General features: G+C 44.2%; 1 protein-coding gene across 1 annotated transcript in view; it reads left to right on the top strand.

Moving 5' to 3' along the window:
* The window catches only part of LOC123990398 (guanine nucleotide exchange factor VAV3), a 148,885-nt gene that overhangs the window by 58,310 nt on the left and 73,710 nt on the right, over nucleotides 1–16,865 (top strand). The window contains exons 3-4 of the mRNA XM_046290955.1: nucleotides 16,407–16,465; nucleotides 16,562–16,630. Of these exons, the coding sequence (XP_046146911.1) occupies nucleotides 16,407–16,465; nucleotides 16,562–16,630 (128 nt within the window). The remainder of the gene's footprint in view (nucleotides 1–16,406; nucleotides 16,466–16,561; nucleotides 16,631–16,865) is intronic.

Raw genomic sequence — 16,865 nt, 5'->3', positions numbered from 1 at the left:
AAGTACACCATGCTCAACCATACGATCTACTAGACACTTCTTTAAGAAGTACGCCATGCTCAACAATACGATCTACTAGACACTTCTTTAAGAAGTACACCATGCTCAACCATACGATCTACTAGACACTTCTTTAAGAAGTACACCATGCTCAACCATCCGATCTACAAGACACTTCTTTAAGAAGTACACCATGCTCAACCATACGATCTACTAGACACTTTTTTAAGAAGTACGCCATGCTCAACCATACGATCTACTAGACACTCTTCTTTAAGAAATACACCATGCTCAACCATGCTCAACCATACGATCTACTAGACACTTCTTTAAGAAGTACACCATGCTCAACCATACGATCTACTAGACACTTCTTTAAGACACTCTTCTTTAAGAAGTACACCATGCTCAACCATACGATCTACTAGACACTTCTTTAAGAAGTACACCATGCTCAACCATACGATCTACTAGACACTTCTTTAAGAAGTACGCTTTAAGAAATACACCATGCTCAACCAATACACCATCTACATCGATCTACAAGACACTTCTTTAAGAAGTACACCATGCTCAACCAATACGATCTACTTCTTTAGACACTTCTTTAAGAAGTACACCATGCTCAACAATACGATCTACTAGACACTTCTTTAAGAAGTACACCATGCTCAATGCTCAATACGATCTACTAGACACTTCTTTAAGAAGTACGCCATGCTCAACAATACGATCTACTAGACACTTCTTTAAGAAGTACGCCATGCTCAACAATACGATCTACTAGACACTCTTCTTTAAGAAGACACTTCTTTACACCATGCTCAACAATACGATCTACTAGACACTCTTCTTTAAGAAGTACACCATGCTCAACCATACAAGACATCTACAAGACACTCTTCTTTAAGAAATACACCATGCTCAACCATACGATCTACAAGACACTCTTCTTTAAGAAATACACCATGCTCAACCATACGATCTACAAGACACTCTTCTTTAAGAAATACACCATGCTCAACCATACGATCTACAAGACACTCTTCTTTAAGAAATACACCATGCTCAACCATACAAGACACGATCTACAAGACACTCTTCTTTAAGAAATACACCATGCTCAACCATACGATCTACAAGACACTCTTCTTTAAGAAATACACCATGCTCAACCATACGATCTACAAGACACTCTTCTTTAAGAAATACACCATGCTCAACCATACGATCTACAAGACACTCTTCTTTAAGAAATACACCATGCTCAACAATACGATCTATCAAGACACTCTTCTTTAAGAAATACACCATGCTCAACCATACGATCTACAAGACACTCTTCTTTAAGAAATACACCATGCTCAACCATACGATCTACAAGACACTCTTCTTTAAGAAATACACCATGCTCAACCATACGATCTACAAGACACTCTTCTTTAAGAAATACACCATGCTCAACAATACGATCTACAAGACACTCTTCACCATGCTCAATACACCATGCTCAACAATACGATCTACAAGACACTCTTCTTTAAGTACAATGCTACACCATGCTCAACCATACGATCTACAAGACACTCTTCTTTAAGAAATACACCATGCTCAACCATACGATCTACAAGACACTCTTCTTTAAGAAATACACCATGCTCAACCATACGATCTACAAGACACTCTTCTTTAAGAAATACACCATGCTCAACAATACGATCTACAAGACACTCTTCTTTAAGAAATACACCATGCTCAACATACGATCTACTAGACACTCTTCTTTAAGAATCTACAAGACACTCTTCTTTAAGAAATACACCATGCTCAACCATACGATCTACAAGACACTCTTCTTTAAGAAGTACACCATGCTCAACAATCTACTAGACTCTTCGATCTACAAGACACTCTTCTTTAAGAAATACACCATGCTCAACCATACGATCTACTAGACACTCTTCTTTAAGAAGTACACCATGCTCAACAATACGATCGATCTACAAGACACTCTTCTTTAAGAAGTACACCATGCTCAACCATACGATCTACAAGACACTCTTCGATTTAGACACTTCTTTAAGAAGTACACCATGCTCAACAATACGATCTACTAAGTACACCATGCTCACCATGCTCAAATACGATCTACAAGACACTCTTCTTTAAGAAGTAGACACTCTTCACCATGCTCAACAATACGATCTACTAGACACTCTTCTTTAAGAAGTACACCATGCTCAACAATACGATCTACAAGACACTCTTCTTTAAGAAGTACACCATGCTCAACAATACGATCTACTAGACACTCTTCTTTAAGAAGTACACCATGCTCAACAATACGATCTACAAGACACTCTTCTTTAAGAAGTACACCATGCTCAACAGATAAGAAATACACCATGATCTACAAGACACTCTTCTTTAAGAAGTACACCATGCTCAACAATACGATCTACTAGACACTCTTCTTTAAGAAGTACACCATGCTCAACAATACGATCTACAAGACACTCTTCTTTAAGAAGTACACCATGCTCAACAATACGATCTACAAGACACTCTTCTTTAAGAAATACACCATGCTCAACCATACGATCTACAAGACACTCTTCTTTAAGAAATACACCATGCTCAACAATACGATCTACAAGACACTCTTCTTTAAGAAGTACACCATGCTCAACAATACGATCTACAAGACACTCTTCTTTAAGAAATACACCATGCTCAACCATACGATCTACAAGACACTCTTCTTTAAGAAATACACCATGCTCAACCATACTAGATCTACAAGACACTCTTCTTTAAGAAATACACCATGCTCAACCATACGATCTACAAGACACTCTTCTTTAAGAAATACACCATGCTCAACCATACGATCTACAAGACACTCTTCTTTAAGAAATACACCATGCTCAACCATACGATCTACAAGACACTCTTCTTTAAGAAGTACACCATGCTCAACCATACGATCTACTAGACACTCTTCTTTAAGAAGTACACCATGCTCAACCATACGATCTACTAGACACTCTTCTTTAAGAAGTACACCATGCTCAACCATACGATCTACTAGACACTTCTTTAAGAAGTACACCATGCTCAACCATACGATCTACTAGACACTCTTCTTTAAGAAGTACACCATGCTCAACCATACGATCTACTAGACACTCTTCTTTAAGAAGTACACCATGCTCAACCATCCGATCAACCAGACACTCTTCTTTAAGAAGTACGCCATGCTCAACAATACGATCTACAAGGTGCTCTTCTTTAAGAAGTACGCCATGCTCAACCATACGATCTACTAGACACTCTTCTTTAAGAAGTACACCATGCTCAACCATACGATCTACTAGACACTCTTCTTTAAGAAGTACACCATGCTCAACCATACGATCTACTAGACACTTCTTTAAGAAGTACACCATGCTCAACCATACGATCTACTAGACACTCTTCTTTAAGAAGTACACCATGCTCAACCATACGATCTACTAGACACTCTTCTTTAAGAAGTACACCATGCTCAACCATCCGATCAACCAGACACTCTTCTTTAAGAAGTACATGCTCAACCATGCTCAACCATACGATCTACTAGACACTCTTCTTTAAGAAGTACGCCATGCTCAACCATACGATCTACTAGACACTCTTCTTTAAGAAGTACACCATGCTCAACCATACGATCTACTAGACACTCTTCTTTAAGAAGTACACCATGCTCAACCATACGATCTACTAGACACTCTTCTTTAAGAAGTACACCATGCTCAACCATACGATCTACCAGACACTCTTCTTTAAGAAATACCACCACCGCTTTATTCATCTGGGATGCATAAGCAACATTCTCATATCCTACCTTCTCTCCTACGGCGACCAGAAACACCTCCACCGTGACAGTAGCTTCAGTAACACACCTAAAGCCGTGCCGAAGTGACAGGGACGGCATCCCAATTTGGGCTGCCATCCCCGCCAAAATCAGGGTAATTTCGATATGAAAAACAAAATACTTAATTCTACCACAACAAAAATAATAACCTTAATCATGCACAGAAGAAAAAAATGCCACCAAGAAATAGCAAACCGAAAGAAAGTTGTGAATATCTAACTCTCCACAACACACACACTCCTTCACTCAAACAATTCCCAGCATGCAGAGAGAGAGAGAGAGAGAGTGAGAGTATATTGACATAATATGACATTTGAAATGTCTTATTTCTTTTGGAACTTTTGTGAGTGTAATGTTTACTGTTCATTACTTCACTTGCTTTGGCAATGTTAACTGAGAGATGGCAGGAGAGGGAGAGAATGAGGGGGAGCGAGTGTGTGGAGAGGGTCAGACAGAGACAGGGAGAGGGTCAGACAGAGAGGGGGTGGAGAGGGGTGGAGAGGGTCAGACAGAGAGGGGGGGAGAGGGTCAGACAGAGAGGGGGTGAGGGGAGAGGGTCAGACAGAGAGAGGGGTGGAGAGGGTCAGACAGAGAGGGGGAGAGGGTCAGACAGAGAGGGGGTGAAGAGGGTCAGACAGAGAGGGGGGGAGAGTTTCAGACAGAGTGGGGGTCAGACAGAAGAGGGTCAGACAGAGAGGGGGAGAGGGTCAGACAGAGAGGGGGTGAAGAGGGTCAGAGGGTCAGAGGGTCAGAGAGAGAGGGGGGTGAAGAGGGTCAGACAGAGAGGGGGAGAGGGTCAGACAGAGAGGGGGTGAAGAGGGTCAGACAGAGAGGGGGAGAGGGTCAGACAGAGAGGGGTGAAGAGGGTCAGACAGAGAGGGGGGGAGAGGGTCAGACAGAGAGGGGGAGAGGGTCAGACAGAGAGGGGGTGGAGAGGGTCAGACAGAGAGGGGGAGAGGGCTCAGACAGAGAGAGGGTCAGACAGAGAGGGGGGAGGGTCAGACAGAGAGAGAGGGGGAGAGGGTCAGACAGAGAGAGGGTGGGGTGGAGAGGGTCAGACAGAGAGGGGGGAGAGGGTCAGACAGAGAGAGGGTGGAGAGGGTCAGACAGAGGGGAGAGGGTCAGACAGAGAGTGGGGGAGAGGGTCAGACAGAGAGGGGGACAGGGTCAGACAGAGAGGGGGTGGAGAGGGTCAGACAGAGAGGGGGAGAGGGTCAGACGGAGAGGGGGAGAGGGTCAGACAGAGAGGGGTGGAGAGGGTCAGACAGAGAGGGGGAGAGGCTCAGACAGAGACAGAGAGGGTGGGGAGGGTCAGACAGAGAGGGGGAGAGGGTCAGACAGAGTGGGGGGAGAGGGTGGAAAGGGTCAGACAGAGAGGGGGAGAGGGTCAGACAGAGAGTGGGGGGAGAGGGTCAGACAGAGGGTGAGGGTGGAGAGGGTCAGACAGAGAGGGGGAGGGTGGAAAGGGTCAGACAGAGAGAGGGGGAGAGGGTCAGACAGAGAGAGACAGGGGAGAGGGTCAGACAGAGAGAGGGTGGAGAGGGGGAGAGGGTCAGACATAGTGAGGGTGGAGAGGGTCAGACAGAGGGGGAGGGTGGAAAGGAGGGTCAGACAGAGGGTCAGACAGAGAGAGGGGGAGAGGGTCAGACAGAGAGGGGGAGAGGGTCAGACAGAGGGTGAGGGTGGAGAGGGTCAGACAGAGAGGGTGGAAAGGGTCAGACAGAGAGGGGGGAGAGGGTCAGACAGAGAGGGGGAGAGGGTCAGACAGAGTGAGGGTGGAGAGGGTCAGACAGAGAGGGGGAGAGGGTCAGACAGAGAGAGGGTGGAAAGGGGTCAGACAGAGAGGGGGAGAGGGTCAGACAGAGAGGGGGGGGGTGGAAAGGGTCAGACAGACAGAGAGGGGGAGAGGGTCAGACAGAGAGTGGGGGGAGAGGGTCAGACAGACAGAGAGAGGGGGAGAGGGTCAGACAGAGGGGGAGGGTCAGACAGGGGGGAGAGGGTCAGACAGAGAGGGGGGAGAGGGTCAGACAGACAGGGGGAAAGGGTCAGACAGAGAGGGGGAGAGGGGTGGGGAGGGTCAGACAGACAGGGGGAAAGGGTCAGACAGAGAGGGAGAGAGGGTCAGACAGAGGGTGGAGAGGGTGAGAGAGGGTCAGACAGAGAGGGGGAGAGGGTCAGACAGAGAGTCAGACAGAGGGGGAGAGGGTCAGATAGAGAGAGGGGGAAAGGGTCAGACAGAGAGGGGGGGAGAGGGTCAGATAGAGAGAGGGTGGAGAGGGTCAGACAGAGAGGGGGGAGAGGGTCAGACAGAGAGATGGTGGAGAGGGTCAGACAGAGAGGGGGAGAGGGTCAGACAGAGAGAGGGGGGGAAAGGGTCAGACAGAGAGAGGGGGGAGAGGGTCAGAGAGACAGAGGGGGAAAGGGTGGAAAGGGTCAGACAGAGAGAGAGGGGGAGAGGGTCAGACAGAGAGATGGTGGAGAGGGTCAGAAAGAGAGGGTCAGGGGAGGGGGAGGGTCAGACAGAGGGTCAGGGGGAAAGGGTCAGACAGAGAGAGAGGGGGAAAGGGGGGGTCAGACAGAGAGGGGTGGAGAGGGGGGAGAGGGTCAGACAGAGAGAGAGGGTGGAAAGGGTCAGACAGAGAGGGGGAGAGGGTCAGACAGAGAGATGGTGGAGAGGGTCAGAAAGGGGGAGAGGGTCAGACAGGGAGGGGGGAAAGGGTCAGACAGAGAGAGGGGGGAAAGGGTCAGACAGAGAGGGGGAGAGGGTCAGAGAGAGAGGGTGGAGAGGGTCAGACAGAGAGAGGGGAAAAGGGTCAGACAGAGAGGGGGGGAGAGGGTCAGATAGAGAGAGGGTGGAGAGGCAAATATTTATTCAGTTCTTAGCCAATCATGTTTTCATTGGGCAGTTTATTGAGATGGACTGTGCTATCAACAGCGTTAAATACAAGGAACTAGTATACAGTTTCATTACATTATGTTTTGGTCGTCCATCGTATCCGATGATGACTTCCACTTCTGAGTTAACGGTGAATTCCTTGGTGACTATAGAGTCCAAACCCGAGATCCCCAACCATTAATGCAGGCGGGGCATGTGTTGTTTCTGGCAGCAGTTCCTCTGTGATGTTGTTCACCAGCCTGTGTGGCATCACCTTGGCCAGGACCTTGCCTGCAACAGCCAGAAGGGATATCCCTGGATGTTGCCGCAGATGGAAGTGTCATCCTTGTTCTTATAGATGGTGACAATGTTTGCATCCCGCCACTGTTGAGGGACGATCTCCCAGTCCCAAACCTCAGTGATCTACTGGTGAAGCGTTCTGGTGCATAAGTAACCTCCCTTCTTATGTAGCTTTGCCAGGATGCTGTCAGCGCCAGGAGTCGTGTTGTTCTTGAGGGAACGGATAGCTGATAACACCTCCTGGAAGGTTGACGAAGGGTTGAGGTCTTGACTGGGTGGACGGACAGGCAGTTCTTCTAGGATGCAGTGGACTGTGGAAGAGCGCTGATTGAGTAGTGTTTCAAAGTGGTCAGCCCACCTCATCAGGATCTGGTTTTGGTCCTTCAATAGAGTCAGACCATCAGCTGTTTTCAGGGGGGTGATGGTGTGACTTCTAGGGCCATATATAGCTTTAGTTGATTTGCAGAAATTGGGCATGTCTTTTTTGTCGGCGTCAATTTGCATTTCCTGTGCCTTATTCGTACACCATTCGTTCTGCAGAGCATGCAAGGTTGTGGGTACACACACACACACACACACACACACACACACACACACACACACACACACACACACACACACACACACACACACACACACACACACACACACACACACACACACACACACACACACACACACACACACACACACACACACACACACACACACACACACACACACACACACACACACACACACACACAGCTGGGATTTTAGTGGATTTATTGCTAAAAGCTGAAGCAGAGCAACACCAGATGTCTTGGGTTCACTGAAGTACCCCTTTTCTGAGTAACACCTTCTCTAGAACTGCTTTGTAAGACCAGTTCTATTTTCCCTAGTACTGAGTGCATTTGTGAAATTGCTGACTGTTGAATAGACCTCTTGTGGTCTTCCCCACTCCAGAAAAAGAAACGTAAATGATTTGTCACTAAGGGCAATTACACAATTAAGTGCAAAAAGGGATTCTAAAACTTTCATGGGTCTGTTTTCATGGGTCTGTTTTCATGGGTCTGTTTTCCCTACTGCAGATAAAAGTACTGTAACAACCCTTTCAACAATAGTTGAGGGACATAGTTTCCCCTTTGAAATACAAAACAAGATTTAAAATAAATCTTGTTCATGTTTAAGTGACACACACATGTGCATGTACACACACATGTGCGCACACACGTGCGCACACACACGTGCGCACACACACACACACACACACACACACACACACACACACACACACACACACACACACACACACACACACACACACACACACACACACACACACACACACACACACACACACACACACACACACACACACACACACACACACACACACACACACACACACATTTAACACACATGTTTAAGTGACACACACATACACCTGCTGTGGCTAAATACGCTATTATCTCTTAGTCACACAATCACTGTCCTTTCATCTCTGTGGAAATCATCTCATCCTGCTTTTAATCCGTCTGACATGAGTAGAATTAGATTACAGAACATAAGATGTATTGTCTGAACCCCTTCGAAGACAAGTCTTCATATGTTAAAGATGAAATATGTTTTATTGTGACATACACCAGATAGGTGCAGTGAAATGTGTTGTTTTACAGGGTCAGACATAGTAGTACAGCTCTGTCTTATCCTGCAATGGTAGTCTTACTGATCTGGTGGGGCTGACTGGCTGACTGACTGACTGACTTACTTACTTACTGACTATGACTGACTGACTGACTATGACTGACTGACTGACTGACTGACTGACTGACTATGACTGACCGACAGACTGACTATGACTGACTGACTGACTGACTGACTATGACTGACTGACTGACTGACTGACTGACTGACTGACTGACTGACTGACTGACTATGACTGACCGACAGACTGACTATGACTGACCGACAGACTGACTATGACTGCCTTGACTGACTGACTGACTATGACTGACTGACTGACTGACTGACTGACTGACTGACTGACTGACTATGACTGACTGACTGACTGACTGACTGACTGACTGACTGACTGACTGACTGACTGACTGACTGACTGACTGACTGACTGACTGACTGACTGACTGACTGACTGACTGACTGACTGACTGATTATGACTGTGAGATCTACTGTCCCGGGCCCAGATTCACAAAACTGTCTTTGGGAAGAAATTTCTTCTTAACTGGCAGACTCAACTAAAATTAAGCAAAGTTGCTATTCCTCAAAGGTTCTTGGAATATTTGTTATGTTTCTCCTTAAGCAAAAAGTTAAGAAGAAATTTGTTTCTTGAAAATATACTTACTGGAAATATTTTTAATTCCAAGATAGCCAAACCCTTGTCTTAAACTCAGGGCAGTGAGAGAAAAAGCCCATGAAAGCAATTTAACATATTTAATTCACTCACAAACTTCGTCTAAAATTTTCAGAACATGTTTTAGAACAGTAATCTCAGTAAGAAATATGCTAACATGATTGCAGTTGCTTGCTAGATAGCTAGATATGAAACGGTTGCCTAGCAACAAACATCTTCAGGAGTTTTGTAAGAAGATATTTGAGAAGTTCGTAAGAAAATCATTACCTTAATATATTATTGAGGAAGTGCACTTACGAACTATGTTATGAACTTTGCATTTTTTTTTTCTTAAGAAGTGTTTTGTGAATCTGGGCCCTGGTCTTCTTATGATGCTGTGAGCTGAAGTCTGCTCTCTATTGCACACTCCATAATCATAACTTGAAAGTCTGTGGTTGGTACGGAGTAATATGCTGACCTGGTTTTTAATGTCAGTGTTCAAAATGAGTTCATTTATAGTCAACAACTTACCATATGATCGGGTTTGAACTTATTTTGTCAAACATTGCAAAGCTTTGTAATGATGTGTTTTCTGGTTTGTGGTTTAGATAAAGTGGGTTGAACGTGAGCAGTATTTTGAAGTCTGTATAAAAATGGTGTTTTGTTAGAATGTGCTTGGTGTTTATGATTCATGAAGCCAAGCTATTACAGAGCACTCGCCCTAAACTGGCCCCAGAACATTCTGGAGACCTTCCCAAACACACAGCTCAGAAAGCATTAACAGCCTGTCTCAGGAGAGGAGTTCATTCAAACCTGCCACGCAATCACACCACGCCCGCCTGCACGCACAGACTTACGCACACACGCACACACACACCACCAACCACGCCAACAACCCCAGCTGGTCCCAGAAAGCCTCACTAACCATCAATCACTCTGAGCTATTACATCATTTCCTGTTGGTCAGCCAGTCAGCCTGTCAGTCAGTCAGCCAGTCAGTCAGCCACCTAGTCAGCCATTCACCCAGCCAGTCAGTCAGTTAGCCACCTAGTCAGCTATCCACCCAGCCAGTCAATCAGCCACCTAGTCAACCAGTCAGCCAGATAGTCAGCCACCCACCCAGCCAGTCAGGTCACTTAGTCAGCCAGCCACCCAACCAGTCAGCCACTTCGTCAGCCAGCCACCAAGCCAGTCAGCCAGTCATCCAGTCAGCTAGTCAGCCAGGCAGCCAGCGACCCAGCCAGTCAACCTGTCAGCCAGTCAGTCAACCAGTCTGCCAGCCAGCCAGTAGGCTTCCCAATGGGACCATCAGGCAGAAGATGACCTTATAATCAGATCTACAATCAGTTGACTCTCCTGCAATCCTAGCCTTCAAAAACCAAGAGGAGAGAAACAGAACTAACCCTCAGAATTCAGCCTAGTGCTCCAGGGTGACTCACAGTACAGGTTCATGCTCTTGTGAGATGTTAGATGGAGTATTCTAGACAGAACATGGGTTCATAGAAAGGTGATGCAACAGAGAAGACAGCCACAGAGAGATCAGGGTTTAGGGAGAATAGGGGGAGAGTGAGAGGGGGGAGTCCCTATGGAGACAGGCTGCATACGCTGCATGACTATGTCTAGAGCCAAACACTCCAACATCTCAGTGTGGGCATAGCGTGAGTCTACTGGTACTGGAAAGCCTTCTCTTTTTCATGCCAGGTTCAAAAGATCACAGTCTCTGCTTTCAAAGGAACACAAAGGACACACAAGCACACACACATTAGTGTAGAGTGTCTATGACCCTAATATGATGTACTATCTGACTCCATTATTATCCGAAGGCTATAGGCCCATAAATGTATCCAATGGTAGCAAAGGTTGCCTTGCATCGCCACTCAAAATACTATAAGATGCATGTGTATAGGTTTACCATTGTTCAGTTATTAAGAGGCTAAGGAACAAAGAGCGAAAATCTTGCAATCGATGTCCTAGCAATAAATGATTGAGTTAACCTTAGCTCAGAGATGCACAGTTACATGCTGACCACACCGCTCGCGTTGCAAAATAAATGTACGTGTTATTCAATCATCGGTCTGTGTAGCCAGGGTGCTAAAATAGAACATGGTTCTACTTGTGATGCTCAGCGTGCTGCTCAAATCTCCTCATTGGTTTTTAGGAGTATACACCCACGTGCCATCCTCTCATTGGTTTTTACGAGCATATACCCACGTGGGTGATTGAAAGATGAACGTAGATCCACACTCCAGTCAGTTGTAGTAATGCTGTTAAGTTGGTGGCCAACCGCCATATAAATTCCAAAGAAGAAAAAGAAGCCTGAAGGAAGGAGGAGAGATGACGAGAAACAAATTTGGTTTGCCGGTTTATCTGTGGATTAATTGTCAGAGTAGAGGACCTTGTGCATCTCAGGTAAAATAACCACCCAAGGTTTATATCCCAGGAAAAATTTGCTAGCAACAGAAAGCTAGCTAGCTAAATTGCCATAAATGTTTGTTTGTCCTGATCGCGTCTGGTGTGGGTGAACAAAATGTGCGGTCTGGTCAGCATGTTAGAGACTGAGCATATATGCTATGTATATTGGGAGTAACATTTACCATTAGACATTTCACCAAATAATAATTCAAAGGAATATTACTCAGATTGTGAGAACTACGGTTCGAATCTATTTAAATGTAATCAGATGTTTTACAGTTATGCAATACGAATACAATTAACAAATGGTACATCCTTCATCTTAACAGCATGGAACATTCACCACTATGACATACACACGTACAGTACCAGTCAAAAGTTTGGACACACCTACTCATTCAAGGGTTTTTCATTATTTAAAAAAAGTTCTATATGGTAGAATAATAGTGAAGACATTAAAACTATGAAATAACACATATTGAATCATGTAGTAACCAAAAAAGTTGTAAACAAATCAAAATATATTTTATATTTGAGATTCTTCACTGTAGGCAACCTGTGCCTTGATGACAACTTTGCACACTGTTGGCATTCTCTCAAACAGCTTCACCTGGAATGCTTTTCCAACATATGCTGAGTTCCCACATATGCTGAGCACTTGTTGGCTGCTTCTCCTTCATTCTGCGGTCCAACGTATCCCAAACCATCTCAATTGGGTTGAGGTCGGGTGATTGTGGATGCCAGGTCATCTGATGCAGCACTCCATCACTCTTCTTCTTGGTCAAATAGCCCTTACACAGCCTGGAGGTGTGTTGGGTCATTGTCCTGTTGAAAAACAAATGATACTCCAACCAGATGGGATGGCGTATAGCTGCAGAATACTGTGGTAGCCAAAGACACAGTGGTTGGAACCAAAAATCTCAAATTTGACTCATCAGACCAAAGGACAGATTTCCAACCAGTCTAATGTCCATTGCTTGTGTTTCTTGGTCCAAGCAAATCTCTTCTTCTCATTGGTGTCCTTTAGTAGTTGTTTCTTTGCAGCAATTCGACCATGAAGGCCTCATTCCACCCAGTCTCCTCTGAACAGTTGATGTTTAGATGTGTCTGTTACTTGAACTCTGTGAAGCATTTATTTGGGCTGCAATTTCTGAGGCTGGTACCGCTAATAAACTTATCCTCTGCAGCAGAGGTAACTATGGGTCGTCCTTTCCTGTGGCGGTCCTGTGGAGTTCCTCATGAGTGCTGGTTTCGTCATAGCGCTTGCTGGTTTTTGCCACTGCACTTGAAGAAACCGGATTGTCCGGATTGACTGAACTTCACGTGTTAAAGTAATGATGGACTGTAATTTCTCTTTGCTTATTTGAGCTTTTTTTTGCCATAATATGTAATTGGTATTTTACCAAATAGGGCTATCTTATGTATGCCAACCCTACCTTGCCAAAACACAACTGATTGTCTCAAACGCAGTAAGAAGGAAAGAAATACCACAAATGAACGTTTAACATGGCACATTACTTGAAATGCATTCCAGGTGCATTCCAGGCATTCCAGGTGACTACCTCATGAAGCTGGTTGAGAGAATGCCAAGAGATCAACGTTTAAACCCAGCATTTATTCTTCCAAGAGCGCCACATCCCAGTATCTTCCATCATAAAAATGAACCTCACTTTGCATGGCTCAAAACATTAAAACAGAAGGCATAAAACTACACACACATCTCTAATCTAATCATCACACCTCAACACTGTATGATAAGAGCACACCCCTGTGTCGCTCCTCTGGAACTGTCCGCCGTCCGACAAACGGAATAACACAGGGTCTGTACAATAAAACATATCAAAATACATAGCTCTTTAAGAACTCTTGAAACAATCCAAACGCTGCCTTCACACAGTAACATTCATTTAGTCATTTCAAGTTTCATCAGTCATCACACTTCTCCTGGTGTCAGTCTCCCCAGGGCCTCCGTGAGAACGCCTCTATCTGAAAATTGCCCCGGCGAAAGTGTGACTATCCTGCGAGATGCAAATATACAGCCATCCATCCAGATAATGTCAAATTGCATCAACACGCCTTTGTCAGAAAGTCACCACACGCATCTTCATCTCTGTCCTTCATCATCGTTCACATTTGTTCACTCTTTCTATTGTTCCACTACATACACACATTTTTACATATGCACTTCTGTGCTCCTCTTCTGTCTGTGATGATAAATAGTGTTTCCCCACAACAGTGACCCCATGGTATGCTGGCCACACACACAGTGTCACAGGGGATTCAGTAGATAGTGTCTGAGGTGATGCTAACAATGGAAACACGTGTGATTCCTTGTCTTTCTCTCACTACCCCTCTCTCTTCCATCTCTCTCTCTTTCCTTATCTTTATCTCCCTCTCTCACCATCTCCCTCTTTCTCTCTCTTTCTTTCGCCCTCTCTCTCTCTCTCTCTCACTCACTCACTCACTCACTCACTTTCTCTCTCTCTCTCTCTCTCTTGCTCTCTCTCTCTCTCTCTCTCTCTCTTGCTCTCTCTCTCTCTCTCTCTCTCTCTCTCTCTCTCTCTCTCTCTCTCTCTCTCTCTCTCTCTCTCTCTCTCTCTCTCTCTCTCTCTCTCTCTCTCTCTCTCTCTCTCTCTCTCTCTCTCTCTCTCTCTCTCTCTCTCTCTCTCTCTCTCTCTCTCTCTCTCTCTCTCTCTCTCTCTCTCTCTCTCTCTCTCTCTCTCTCTCTCTCTCTCTCTCTCTCACTGTCTCTCTCTCTCTCTCTCTCTCTCTCTCTCTCTCTCTCTCTCTCTCTCTCTCTCTCTCTCTCTCTCTCTCTCTCTCTCTCTCTCTCTCTCTCTCTCTCTCTCTCTCTCTCTCTCTCTCTCTCTATCTCTCTCTCTCTCTCTCTCTCTCTCTCTCTCTCAATTCAATTCAATTCAATAGATTTATTGGCATGGCGAACATGTTAACATTGCCAAAGTAAGTGAAATAGATAATAAACAAAAGTGAAATAAACAATAAACATTAACAGTAAACTTTACGTTCCAAAAGAATAAAGACATTTCAAATGTCATATTATGTCAATATACAGTGTTGCAACGATGTCCAAATAGTTAAATTACAAAAGGGAAAATAAATAAACATAAATAAGGGTTTATTTACAATGATGTTTATCCTCATTGGTTGCTTTTTTCTTGTGGCAACAGGTCACAAATCTGTAGTGATGGCACACTGTGGTATTTCACCCAGTAGATATGGGAGTTAATCAAAATTGGGTTTGTTTTCAAATTCTTTGTGGATCTGTGTATTCTGAGGGAAATATGTGTCTCTAGGTTAGGAAGTGCAGCTCAGTTTCCACCTCATTTTGTGGGCAGTTGGCACATAGCCTGTCTAAAAACTATAGATCTCTTGGCCAATATCCTGTGTGTGGTTGTGTGTGTCTATTAGTAGCGTGGCTGGGTGAGGGAACATCTAGATGAGCTAGTGTGATCAGTATTGATCAGTGAGAGCTGAGGGCTAGTGATGAAGTGTGTGTGAGTCTGCGTTTACAGACCAATAGATCGTCTACAGAGAAAAGGGAAGAAATTACACGAATGAATCAACAGGAGATTTCTATAGGTTACGCAATATGAAGCCACTATAAGAACATGTTTTTTGAAAGTTGTATTTTTGATCACCCAGCATACAACGCTCTTATTGTACTGTATCAGGTCAAGGGCATTGTCATTACGGACCAATTCAGCGTGAAATTACATGTCATGTGTCATACATGTCAATCACATGTTAATTGACTCACAGAGCCAAACACTACTAATTAATTTATAGATACAATCATTGATTTTATTCTTCAACCACGTTTACACTATTGTATCGCCATATTGGTCTATTTGTATTTTTGCAATTTCATTGCTATTTTAGCTAGTAATTTATGTAGCATGATTTATTAACAGGAATTTCTATAGGGATTATAATGGGGAAATATAAGATCACTAAGGTTCACATTCAGTTTAGAGTGATTATCACATTATTTTGCGTATTTATATATTTCCCCTTTCTGTAATACATATGATTACATGTTCTGTTGGTGACACTCAAGGTCTGGGTTGATGGTCACTGGACTTGATACTGAATGTTATGGACTATTCTCCTATCTGTTGATAGTGATTGATGCCAGACTGAAGGTACAAGGACCTAAGACACACTGATTATTCCATGTTGTGCTGTATTGATGACATTCTTTAGCAGCTGATAGAGTCAGAGCCTTTTATTTGGGTTTCCTTACAAGCCTCTCAGGTTGGTGTTTAAAGAACATTTGGTGATGTCGGAAACAGGAAACAAAAATATGTTAATTAACTTTGCAATTAAACACCATGTTGTTAACTTTATGGATTATGTTGGATTGCCATGTAATCACTCACAATTCTTTTCTTTTTTTATACTCACTATTTACTACTCTTCCACAGGTCTCGTAGGAAATGTTCTACTATTGGATAACACTGCCCTCTACTGACTTAAACGCAGAAGTACAACATTAATATGATCATTACAATAACCAAGTCGATAACGTTTCCATTCATTTTCATTGCAGGTTATGGACACATTGTCCAAACTGTCCCACACCACGATTTCAGAACAAACTGGAATAAAGTAAGTTCTGACCAAGTGTTTATTCCAATTAAAACATCTAATTGGGTTTTGTATTAGTACATGTTTGGTGGCATGACATCGCTTTTCTTTCAAAAGGGCTTTTCCTTCAGAGGAGAGTCTAGAAGAAGATGAGGACATCTATAACCACCTAGAAGACTTGATTGAGTAAGTCCACCTCTTGGCCTGTCTTACGGTCTCTTACTGGTCTACTCACAACTTTTTGTCCCTGACTTCTTCTGGGATAACACAGCTGCTAAGCTACTTGGCTTAGTTGATGTAGGCTGTCAGAGATGGCCAGTGGCTCTACTCACACTTACACTGTCCCAGGCTTCTGGACTAACCCACACAGAAACACAAAGAGTCACAAACCCACACAGACACACAAAGTGTCCCAAACCCA

This window comes from Oncorhynchus gorbuscha, linkage group LG12 (assembly GCF_021184085.1).
Source record: "Oncorhynchus gorbuscha isolate QuinsamMale2020 ecotype Even-year linkage group LG12, OgorEven_v1.0, whole genome shotgun sequence".
In the NCBI taxonomy this organism is placed as follows: Eukaryota; Metazoa; Chordata; class Actinopteri; order Salmoniformes; family Salmonidae; genus Oncorhynchus; species Oncorhynchus gorbuscha.
The sequence above is the reverse complement of the archived record's forward strand: the minus strand, read 5'-3'. Positions and strand labels throughout refer to the sequence as shown.